The sequence below is a fragment of the Oncorhynchus gorbuscha genome, unplaced genomic scaffold (genome assembly GCF_021184085.1).
Source record: "Oncorhynchus gorbuscha isolate QuinsamMale2020 ecotype Even-year unplaced genomic scaffold, OgorEven_v1.0 Un_scaffold_1020, whole genome shotgun sequence".
Lineage (NCBI taxonomy): Eukaryota > Metazoa > Chordata > Actinopteri > Salmoniformes > Salmonidae > Oncorhynchus > Oncorhynchus gorbuscha.
This window is the reverse complement of record NW_025745932.1, coordinates 53,357-65,000: the sequence shown is the minus strand read 5'-3', so window position 1 is coordinate 65,000 and position 11,644 is coordinate 53,357. Positions and strand designations below refer to the sequence as shown.

The 11,644-nt window shown below is 46.1% G+C and overlaps 1 protein-coding gene across 1 annotated transcript in view; it reads right to left on the bottom strand.

The window, feature by feature from the left end:
- LOC124021008 (E3 ubiquitin-protein ligase RBBP6-like) overlaps positions 1 to 11,644 on the bottom strand; it is a 55,541-nt gene that overhangs the window by 25,325 nt on the left and 18,572 nt on the right. The window contains 4 exon segments of the mRNA XM_046336321.1: positions 980 to 1,152; positions 2,096 to 2,238; positions 3,192 to 3,288; positions 5,945 to 6,033. Of these exon segments, the coding sequence (XP_046192277.1) occupies positions 980 to 1,152; positions 2,096 to 2,238; positions 3,192 to 3,288; positions 5,945 to 6,033 (502 nt within the window).

Sequence of the window (11,644 nt, the reverse complement as noted above, 5' to 3'; positions counted from 1 at the left end):
CAGCATCAGTCACTATGGATACCTGAGGAGAGAGCATCAGTCACTATGGATACCTGAGGAGAGGAGACAGCATCAGTCACTATGGATACCTGAGGAGACAGCATCAGTCACTATGGATACCTGAGGAGAGAGCATCAGTCACTATGGATACCTGAGGAGAGGAGACAGCATCAGTCACTATGGATACCTGAGGAGACAGCATCAGTCACTATGGATACCTGAGGAGACAGCATCAGTCACTATGGATACCTGAGGAGAGGAGACAGCATCAGTCACTATGGATACCTGAGGAGAGGAGACAGCATCAGTCACTATGGATACCTGAGGAGACAGCATCAGTCACTATGGATACCTGAGGAGAGGAGACAGCATCAGTCACTATGGATACCTGAGGAGACAGCATCAGTCACTATGGATACCTGAGGAGACAGCATCAGTCACTATGGATACCTGAGGAGAGGAGACAGCATCAGTCACTATGGATACCTGAGGAGAGGAGAGAGCATCAGTCACTATGGATACCTGAGGAGAGGAGACAGCATCAGTCACTATGGATACCTGAGGAGAGGAGACAGCATCAGTCACTATGGATACCTGAGGAGACAGCATCAGTCACTATGGATACCTGAGGAGAGGAGACAGCATCAGTCACTATGGATACCTGAGGAGAGGAGACAGCATCAGTCACTATGGATACCTGAGGAGAGGAGACAGCATCAGTCACTATGGATACCTGAGGAGACAGCATCAGTCACTATGGATACCTGAGGAGAGGAGACAGCATCAGTCACTATGGATACCTACGTCAGTCACTATGGAGAGGAGACAGCATCAGTCACTATGGATACCTGAGGAGAGGAGACAGCATCAGTCACTATGGATACCTGAGGAGACAGCGTCAGTCACTATGGATACCTGAGGAGAGGAGACAGCATCAGTCACTATGGATACCTGAGGAGAGGAGATAGCATCGACTCACAGTCGTCGCAGTAGGAGTTGCCACAGCAGGGAATGACCACAGCGTCAGTCATCAGGTCTTTACAGAGCAGACAGAGGAGCTCATCAGGGACTGGATCCTCGTCCTCCTCGGAACTGGACTTGTCCCTGGGGACGAACGGAGGCCTCTCCTTCTTACCTAAAGCATAGGCCTCACTGTGGAGGGGGAGACACACACACACACACATAGAGGTGTACTTACGGGTTAGATGTCAGAGGTCAGGGGTTAAAGGTAACATTGAGTGGCTGCTGCCAACACACTGACTCAACTCCAGCCACTTTAATAATGGGAAATGATTTAAAATATATCACTAGTCACTTTAAACTATGCCACTTTATATCATGTTTACATACCCTACATCACTCATCTCATATGTATATACTGTACTCTATATCATCTACTGCATCCTTATGTAACACATGTATCACTAGCCACTTTAACTATGCCACTTTGTTTACTTTGTCTACACACTCATCTCATATGTATATACTGTACTCGATACCATCTACTGTATGCTGCTCTGTACCATCACTCATTCATATATCCTTATGTACATGTTCCTTATCCCCTTACACTGTGTATAAGACAGTAGTTTTGGAATTGTTAGTTAGATTACTTGTTGGTTATCACTGCATTGTCGGAACTAGAAGCACAAGCATTTCGCTACACTCGCACTAACATCTGCTAACCATGTGTATGTGACAAATAAAATTTGATTTGATTTAATTTTCTCTCTCTGCTCTCTGTTCTCTGACCAATAACATCTGCTAACCATGTGACCATTAACATCTGCTAACCATGTGACCAATAACATCTGCTAACCATGTGACCAATGACATCTGCTAACCATGTGACCAATAACATCTGCTAACCATGTGACCAATAACATCTGCTAACCATGTGACCAATAACATCTGCTCACTATGTGGGGGGGGGGGGGTCAGAGGTCGGAGGTAACTCACGCGTCTATCGTAGGGATGGCGTAGTGGCCGGTGTTGGTCAACAGGGTGTGTGGGGGGTCAGAGGTAACTCACGCGTCTATCGTAGGGATGGCGTAGTGGCCGGTGTTGGTCAACAGGGGGGTCAGAGGTAACTCACGCGTCTATCGTAGGGATGGCGTAGTGGCCGGTGTTGGTCAACAGGGCTCCCTTTATAGACGGGTCGTCCACTTCCGTCATGAAGGAACGGGGAATGCCGGTACTCTTCTTGATCCTCTGGGGCGGCTCAAACCCTTTCTCCTTCTAACACACACACACACACACACACACACACACACACACACACACACACACACACACACACACACACACACACACACACACACACACACACACACACACACACACACACACACACACACACACACACACACACACACACACACACACACACACACACACACACACACACACATTTACTGGGTTGCTCTGAACAAAGATAACACACACACACACCAAGGATGTGATGTCTTACCCCCGTTAGTAGGACAGTTCCTGATGTGATGTCTTACCTCGTTAGTAGGACAGTTCCTGATGTGATGTCTTACCCCCGTTAGTAGGACAGTTCCTGATGTGATGTCTTACCCAGTTAGTAGGACAGTTCCTGATGTGATGTCTTACCTCGTTAGTAGGACAGTTCCTGATGTGATGTCTTACCTCGTTAGTAGGACAGTTCCTGATGTGATGTCTTACCCCCGTTAGTAGGACAGTTCCTGATGTGATGTCTTACCCCCGTTAGTAGGACAGTTCCTGATGTGATGTCTTACCCCGTTAGTAGGACAGTTCCTGATGTGATGTCTTACCCCGTTAGTAGGACAGTTCCTGATGTGATGTCTTACCCCGTTAGTAGGACAGTTCCTGATGTGATGTCTTACCCCGTTAGTAGGACAGTTCCTGATGTGATGTCTTACCCCGTTAGTAGGACAGTTCCTGATGTGATGTCTTACCCAGTTAGTAGGACAGTTCCTGGTGTGATGTCTTACCCCGTTAGTAGGACAGTTCCTGATGTGATGTCTTACCCCGTTAGTAGGACAGTTCCTGGTCTTACCCCCGTTAGTAGGACAGTTCCTGATGTGATGTCTTACCCCCGTTAGTAGGACAGTTCCTGATGTGATGTCTTACCCCCGTTAGTAGGACAGTTCCTGATGTGATGTCTTACCCCCGTTAGTAGGACAGTTCCTGGTGTGATGTCTTACCCCGTAAGTAGGACAGTTCCTGATGTGATGTCCGTTCTTGCCACAGCGATAACAGGTGTAGTTGGCTGGAGGGGGACCCGTCAACTTCTTCACATAACTAATAACACAAATACAATGTTAACCCAATGTTAACACAACATTAACACATTACTGATAGTCCAGACAGGTGTCAACATTAACACAGGATAGAGCTGCTGTTACATCCTGGTTCAGTTACAGGATAGAGCTGCTGTTACTTCCTGGTTCAGTTACAGGATAGAGCTGCTGTTACTTCCTGGTTCAGTTACAGGATAGAGCTGCTGTTACTTCCTGGTTCAGTTACAGGATAGAGCTGCTGTTACATCCTCTACCGGTTCAGTTACAGGATAGAGCTGCTGTTACATCCCGGTTCAGTTACAGGATAGAGCTGCTGTTACATCCCGGTTCAGTTACAGGATAGAGCTGCTGTTACATCCTGGTTCAGTTACAGGATAGAGCTGCTGTTATATCCTGGTTCAGTTACAGGATAGAGCTGCTGTTACATCCTCTACCTGTTCAGTTACAGGATAGAGCTGCTGTTACATCCTCTACCTGTTCAGTTACAGGATAGAGCTGCTGTTACATCCTGGTTCAGTTACAGGATAGAGCTGCTGCTACATCCTGGTTCAGTTACAGGATAGAGCTGCTGTTACTTCCTGGTTCAGTTACAGGATAGAGCTGCTGTTACATCCTCTACCGGTTCAGTTACAGGATAGAGCTGCTGTTACATCCTGGTTCAGTTACAGGATAGAGCTGCTGTTACATCCTGGTTCAGTTACAGGATAGAGCTGCTGTTACATCCTGGTTCAGTTACAGGATAGAGCTGCTGTTACATCCTGGTTCAGTTACAGGATAGAGCTGCTGTTACATCCTCTACCAGTTCAGTTACAGGATAGAGCTGCTGTTACATCCTGGTTCAGTTACAGGATAGAGCTGCTGTTACATCCTCTACCAGTTCAGTTACAGGATAGAGCTGCTGTTACATCCTCTACCAGTTCAGTTACAGGATAGAGCTGCTGCTACTTCCTGGTTCAGTTACAGGATAGAGCTGCTGTTACATCCTGGTTCAGTTACAGGATAGAGCTGCTGTTACATCCCGGTTCAGTTACAGGATAGAGCTGCTGTTACATCCCGGTTCAGTTACAGGATAGAGCTGCTGTTACATCCTCTACCGGTTCAGTTACAGGATAGAGCTGCTATTACATCCTGGTTCAGTTACAGGATAGAGCTGCTGTTACATCCTGGTTCAGTTACAGGATAGAGCTGCTGTTACATCTCGGTTCAGTTACAGGATAGAGCTGCTGTTACATCCTCTACCGGTTCAGTTACAGGATAGAGCTGCTGTTACATCCTGGTTCAGTTACAGGATAGAGCTGCTGTTACATCCTGGTTCAGTTACAGGATAGAGCTGCTGCTACTTCCTGGTTCAGTTACAGGATAGAGCTGCTGCTACTTCCTGGTTCAGTTACAGGATAGAGCTGCTGTTACATCCTCTACTGGTTCAGTTACAGGATAGAGCTGCTGTTACATCCTGGTTCAGTTACAGGATAGAGCTGCTGCTACTTCCTGGTTCAGTTACAGGATAGAGCTGCTGTTACATCCCGGTTCAGTTACAGGATAGAGCTGCTGTTACATCCCGGTTTAGTTACAGGATAGAGCTGCTGTTACATCCTGGTTCAGTTACAGGATAGAGCTGCTGTTACATCCTGGTTCAGTTACAGGATAGAGCTGCTGTTACATCCTCTACTGGTTCAGTTACAGGATAGAGCTGCTGTTACATCCTCTACTGGTTCAGTTACAGGATAGAGCTGCTGTTACATCCTGGTTCAGTTACAGGATAGAGCTGCTGTTACATCCTGGTTCAGTTACAGGATAGAGCTGCTGTTACATCCTCTACTGGTTCAGTTACAGGATAGAGCTGCTGTTACATCCTCTACTGGTTCAGTTACAGGATAGAGCTGCTGTTACATCCCGGTTCAGTTACAGGATAGAGCTGCTGTTACATCCTCTACTGGTTCAGTTACAGGATAGAGCTGCTGTTACACCCCGGTTCAGTTACAGGATAGAGCTGCTGTTACACCCCGGTTCAGTTACAGGATAGAGCTGCTGTTACATCCTCTACCGGTTCAGTTACAGGATAGAGCTGCTGTTACATCCCGGTTCAGTTACAGGAGAGAGCTGCTGTTACATCCCGGTTCAGTTACAGGATAGAGCTGCTGTTACATCCCGGTTCAGTTACAGGATAGAGCTGCTGTTACATCCTCTACCGGTTCAGTTACAGGATAGAGATGCTGTTACATCCTCTACTGGTTCAGTTACAGGATAGAGCTGCTGTTACATCCTCTACTGGTTCAGTTACAGGATAGAGCTGCTGTAACATCCTCTACTGGTTCAGTTACAGGATAGAGCTGCTGTAACATCCTGGTTCAGTTACAGGATAGAGCTGCTGTTACATCCTGGTTCAGTTACAGGATAGAGCTGCTGTTACATCCTCTACTGGTTCAGTTACAGGATAGAGCTGCTGTTACATCCTCTACCGGTTCAGTTACAGGATAGAGCTGCTGTTACTTCCTGGTTCAGTTACAGGATAGAGCTGCTGTTACTTCCTGGTTCAGTTACAGGATAGAGCTGCTGTTACTTCCTGGTTCAGTTACAGGATAGAGCTGCTGTTACTTCCTGGTTCAGTTACAGGACAGGGTCGTAGTCGTGGTTAGACTGTGTGTGGTAATACTCACTGTATGGGGTCGTAGTCGTGATTGGACTGTGACATCATGGCTCTGATTTTGTCGTCCTCCGATGCGTTGGCCTCTGCCAGGTTCGCCGTCTGTTCCCAGAAACCACCAGGATATGTGACATAGTTAGATAGAGACCAGGGGTCACCAGGATATGTGACATAGTTAGATAGAGACCAGGGGTCACCAGGATATGACATAGTTAGATAGAGACCATGGGTGAAAGAGGACAGACAGACAGACAGACAGACAGACAGACAGACAGACAGACAGACAGACAGACAGACAGACAGACAGACAGACAGACAGACAGACAGACACAACCCCGGGGACGTGTTCAGCAGGGAACAACATCCGATAGAAATGTATAAAACAGACATTAAAACAGACATGGTTCTCTGACACGGAGAACAAGTCATCCTCAATAGCAGATCTATCCATGGTATTTCTATCTGTCTAACCTGGTCAGTCTGTTAGATCTGCGTCTAACCTAGTCAGTCTGTGTCTAACCTAGTCAGTCTGTTAGATCTGTGTCTAACCTAGTCAGTCTGTTAGATCTGTGTCTAACCTAGTCAGTCTGTGTCTAACCTAGTCAGTCTGTTAGATCTGTGTCTAACCTAGTCAGTCTGTGTCTAACCTAGTCAGTCTGTGTCTAACCTAGTCAGTCTGTGTCTAACCTAGTCAGTCTGTTAGATCTGTGTCTAACCTAGTCAGCCTGTTAGATCTGTGTCTAACCTAGTCAGCCTGTTAGATCTGTGTCTAACCTAGTCAGTCTGTGTCTAACCTAGTCAGTCTGTGTCTAACCTAGTCAGTCTGTGTCTAACCTAGTCAGTCTGTGTCTAACCTAGTCAGTCTGTGTCTAACCTAGTCAGTCTGTGTCTAACCTAGTCAGTCTGTGTCTAACCTAGTCAGTCTGTGTCTAACCTAGTCAGCCTGTGTCTAACCTAGTCAGCCTGTGTCTAACCTAGTCAGCCTGTTAGATCTGTGTCTAACCTAGTCAGTCTGTGTCTAACCTAGTCAGTCTGTGTCTAACCTAGTCAGTCTGTGTCTAACCTAGTCAGTCTGTGTCTAACCTAGTCAGTCTGTGTCTAACCTAGTCAGTCTGTGTCTAACCTAGTCAGTCTGTGTCTAACCTAGTCAGTCTGTTAGATCTGTGTCTAACCTAGTCAGTCTGTGTCTAACCTAGTCAGTCAGTGTCTAACCTAGTCAGTCAGTGTCTAACCTAGTCAGTCAGTGTCTAACCTAGTCAGTCTGTGTCTAACCTAGTCAGTCTGTGTCTAACCTAGTCAGTCTGTGTCTAACCTAGTCAGTCTGTGTCTAACCTAGTCAGTCTGTGTCTAACCTAGTCAGCCTGTTAGATCTGTGTCTAACCTAGTCAGTCTGTGTCTAACCTAGTCAGTCTGTGTCTAACCTAGTCAGTCTGTGTCTAACCTAGTCAGCCTGTTAGATCTGTGTCTAACCTAGTCAGTCTGTGTCTAACCTAGTCAGTCTGTGTCTAACCTAGTCAGTCTGTGTCTAACCTAGTCAGTCTGTGTCTAACCTAGTCAGCCTGTGTCTAACCTAGTCAGCCTGTTAGATCTGTGTCTAACCTAGTCAGTCTGTGTCTAACCTAGTCAGTCTGTGTCTAACCTAGTCAGTCTGTGTCTAACCTAGTCAGTCTGTGTCTAACCTAGTCAGCCTGTGTCTAACCTAGTCAGCCTGTTAGATCTGTGTCTAACCTAGTCAGTCTGTGTCTAACCTAGTCAGTCTGTGTCTAACCTAGTCAGTCTGTGTCTAACCTAGTCAGTCTGTTAGATCTGTCTCTAACCTAGTCAGTCTGTTAGATCTGTCTCTAACCTAGTCAGTCTGTGTCTAACCTAGTCAGCCTGTTAGATCTGTGTCTAACCTAGTCAGTCTGTGTCTAACCTAGTCAGTCTGTGTCTAACCTAGTCAGTCTGTGTCTAACCTAGTCAGCCTGTTAGATCTGTCTCTAACCTAGTCAGCCTGTTAGATCTGTGTCTAACCTAGTCAGTCTGTGTCTAACCTAGTCAGTCTGTGTCTAACCTAGTCAGCCTGTTAGATCTGTGTCTAACCTAGTCAGTCTGTGTCTAACCTAGTCAGTCTGTGTCTAACCTAGTCAGTCTGTGTCTAACCTAGTCAGTCTGTGTCTAACCTAGTCAGTCAGTGTCTAACCTAGTCAGTCAGTGTCTAACCTAGTCAGTCAGTGTCTAACCTAGTCAGTCTGTGTCTAACCTAGTCAGTCTGTGTCTAACCTAGTCAGTCAGTGTCTAACCTAGTCAGTCAGTGTCTAACCTAGTCAGTCAGTGTCTAACCTAGTCAGTCAGTGTCTAACCTAGTCAGTCAGTGTCTAACCTAGTCAGTCAGTGTCTAACCTAGTCAGTCAGTGTCTAACCTAGTCAGTCAGTGTCTAACCTAGTCAGTCAGTGTCTAACCTAGTCAGTCAGTGTCTAACCTAGTCAGTCAGTGTCTAACCTAGTCAGTCAGTGTCTAACCTAGTCAGTCAGTGTCTAACCTAGTCAGTCAGTGTCTAACCTAGTCAGTCAGTGTCTAACCTAGTCAGTCTGTGTCTAACCTAGTCAGTCTGTGTCTAACCTAGTCAGTCTGTGTCTAACCTAGTCAGTCTGTGTCTAACCTAGTCAGTCTGTGTCTAACCTAGTCAGTCTGTGTCTAACCTAGTCAGTCTGTGTCTAACCTAGTCAGTCTGTGTCTAACCTAGTCAGTCTGTGTCTAACCTAGTCAGTCTGTGTCTAACCTAGTCAGTCTGTGTCTAACCTAGTCAGTCTGTGTCTAACCTAGTCAGTCTGTGTCTAACCTAGTCAGTCTGTGTCTAACCTAGTCAGTCTGTTAGATCTGTGTCTAACCTAGTCAGTCTGTGTCTAACCTAGTCAGTCTGTGTCTAACCTAGTCAGTCTGTGTCTAACCTAGTCAGTCTGTGTCTAACCTAGTCAGTCTGTTAGATCTGTGTCTAACCTAGTCAGCCTGTGTCTAACCTAGTCAGTCTGTGTCTAACCTAGTCAGCCTGTGTCTAACCTAGTCAGCCTGTGTCTAACCTAGTCAGTCTGTGTCTAACCTAGTCAGTCTGTGTCTAACCTAGTCAGTCTGTTAGATCTGTGTCTAACCTAGTCAGTCTGTGTCTAACCTAGTCAGTCTGTGTCTAACCTAGTCAGTCTGTGTCTAACCTAGTCAGTCTGTGTCTAACCTAGTCAGTCTGTGTCTAACCTAGTCAGTCTGTGTCTAACCTAGTCAGTCTGTGTCTAACCTAGTCAGTCTGTTAGATCTGTGTCTAACCTAGTCAGTCTGTGTCTAACCTAGTCAGTCTGTTAGATCTGTGTCTAACCTAGTCAGTCTGTGTCTAACCTAGTCAGTCTGTGTCTAACCTAGTCAGTCTGTGTCTAACCTAGTCAGTCTGTGTCTAACCTAGTCAGTCTGTGTCTAACCTAGTCAGTCTGTGTCTAACCTAGTCAGTCTGTTAGGTCCTGATAGGTGTCTAACCTAGTCAGTCTGTTAGATCTGTGTCTAACCTAGTCAGTCTGTGTCTAACCTAGTCAGTCTGTGTCTAACCTAGTCAGTCTGTGTCTAACCTAGTCAGTCTGTTAGATCTGTGTCTAACCTAGTCAGTCTGTGTCTAACCTAGTCAGTCTGTGTCTAACCTAGTCAGTCTGTGTCTAACCTAGTCAGTCTGTGTCTAACCTAGTCAGTCTGTTAGATCTGTGTCTAACCTAGTCAGCCTGTGTCTAACCTAGTCAGTCTGTGTCTAACCTAGTCAGCCTGTGTCTAACCTAGTCAGCCTGTGTCTAACCTAGTCAGTCTGTGTCTAACCTAGTCAGTCTGTGTCTAACCTAGTCAGTCTGTTAGATCTGTGTCTAACCTAGTCAGTCTGTGTCTAACCTAGTCAGCCTGTGTCTAACCTAGTCAGTCTGTGTCTAACCTAGTCAGTCTGTGTCTAACCTAGTCAGTCTGTGTCTAACCTAGTCAGTCTGTGTCTAACCTAGTCAGTCTGTGTCTAACCTAGTCAGTCTGTTAGATCTGTGTCTAACCTAGTCAGTCTGTGTCTAACCTAGTCAGTCTGTGTCTAACCTAGTCAGTCTGTGTCTAACCTAGTCAGTCTGTGTCTAACCTAGTCAGTCTGTGTCTAACCTAGTCAGTCTGTGTCTAACCTAGTCAGCCTGTGTCTAACCTAGTCAGTCTGTGTCTAACCTAGTCAGTCTGTGTCTAACCTAGTCAGTCTGTGTCTAACCTAGTCAGTCTGTGTCTAACCTAGTCAGTCTGTGTCTAACCTAGTCAGTCTGTGTCTAACCTAGTCAGTCTGTGTCTAACCTAGTCAGTCTGTGTCTAACCTAGTCAGTCTGTGTCTAACCTAGTCAGTCTGTGTCTAACCTAGTCAGTCTGTGTCTAACCTAGTCAGTCTGTGTCTAACCTAGTCAGTCTGTGTCTAACCTAGTCAGTCTGTGTCTAACCTAGTCAGTCTGTGTCTAACCTAGTCAGTCTGTGTCTAACCTAGTCAGTCTGTTAGATCTGTGTCTAACCTAGTCAGCCTGTGTCTAACCTAGTCAGCCTGTGTCTAACCTAGTCAGCCTGTGTCTAACCTAGTCAGCCTGTGTCTAACCTAGTCAGTCTGTTAGATCTGTGTCTAACCTAGTCAGTCTGTGTCTAACCTAGTCAGTCTGTTAGATCTGTGTCTAACCTAGTCAGTCTGTGTCTAACCTAGTCAGTCTGTGTCTAACCTAGTCAGTCTGTGTCTAACCTAGTCAGTCTGTGTCTAACCTAGTCAGTCTGTGTCTAACCTAGTCAGTCTGTGTCTAACCTAGTCAGTCTGTTAGATCTGTGTCTAACCTAGTCAGTCTGTGTCTAACCTAGTCAGTCTGTGTCTAACCTAGTCAGTCTGTGTCTAACCTAGTCAGTCTGTGTCTAACCTAGTCAGCCTGTGTCTAACCTAGTCAGCCTGTGTCTAACCTAGTCAGTCTGTGTCTAACCTAGTCAGTCTGTGTCTAACCTAGTCAGTCTGTGTCTAACCTAGTCAGCCTGTGTCTAACCTAGTCAGTCTGTGTCTAACCTAGTCAGTCTGTGTCTAACCTAGTCAGTCTGTGTCTAACCTAGTCAGTCTGTGTCTAACCTAGTCAGTCTGTGTCTAACCTAGTCAGTCTGTGTCTAACCTAGTCAGTCTGTGTCTAACCTAGTCTGTGTCTAACCTAGTCAGTCTGTGTCTAACCTAGTCAGTCTGTGTCTAACCTAGTCAGTCTGTGTCTAACCTAGTCAGTCTGTGTCTAACCTAGTCAGTCTGTGTCTAACCTAGTCAGTCTGTGTCTAACCTAGTCAGTCTGTGTCTAACCTAGTCAGTCTGTGTCTAACCTAGTCAGTCTGTTAGATCTGTGTCTAACCTAGTCAGCCTGTGTCTAACCTAGTCAGCCTGTGTCTAACCTAGTCAGCCTGTGTCTAACCTAGTCAGCCTGTGTCTAACCTAGTCAGTCTGTTAGATCTGTGTCTAACCTAGTCAGTCTGTGTCTAACCTAGTCAGTCTGTTAGATCTGTGTCTAACCTAGTCAGTCTGTGTCTAACCTAGTCAGTCTGTGTCTAACCTAGTCAGTCTGTGTCTAACCTAGTCAGTCTGTGTCTAACCTAGTCAGTCTGTGTCTAACCTAGTCAGTCTGTTAGGTCCTGATAGGTGTCTAACCTAGTCAGTCTGTTAGATCTGTGTCTAACCTA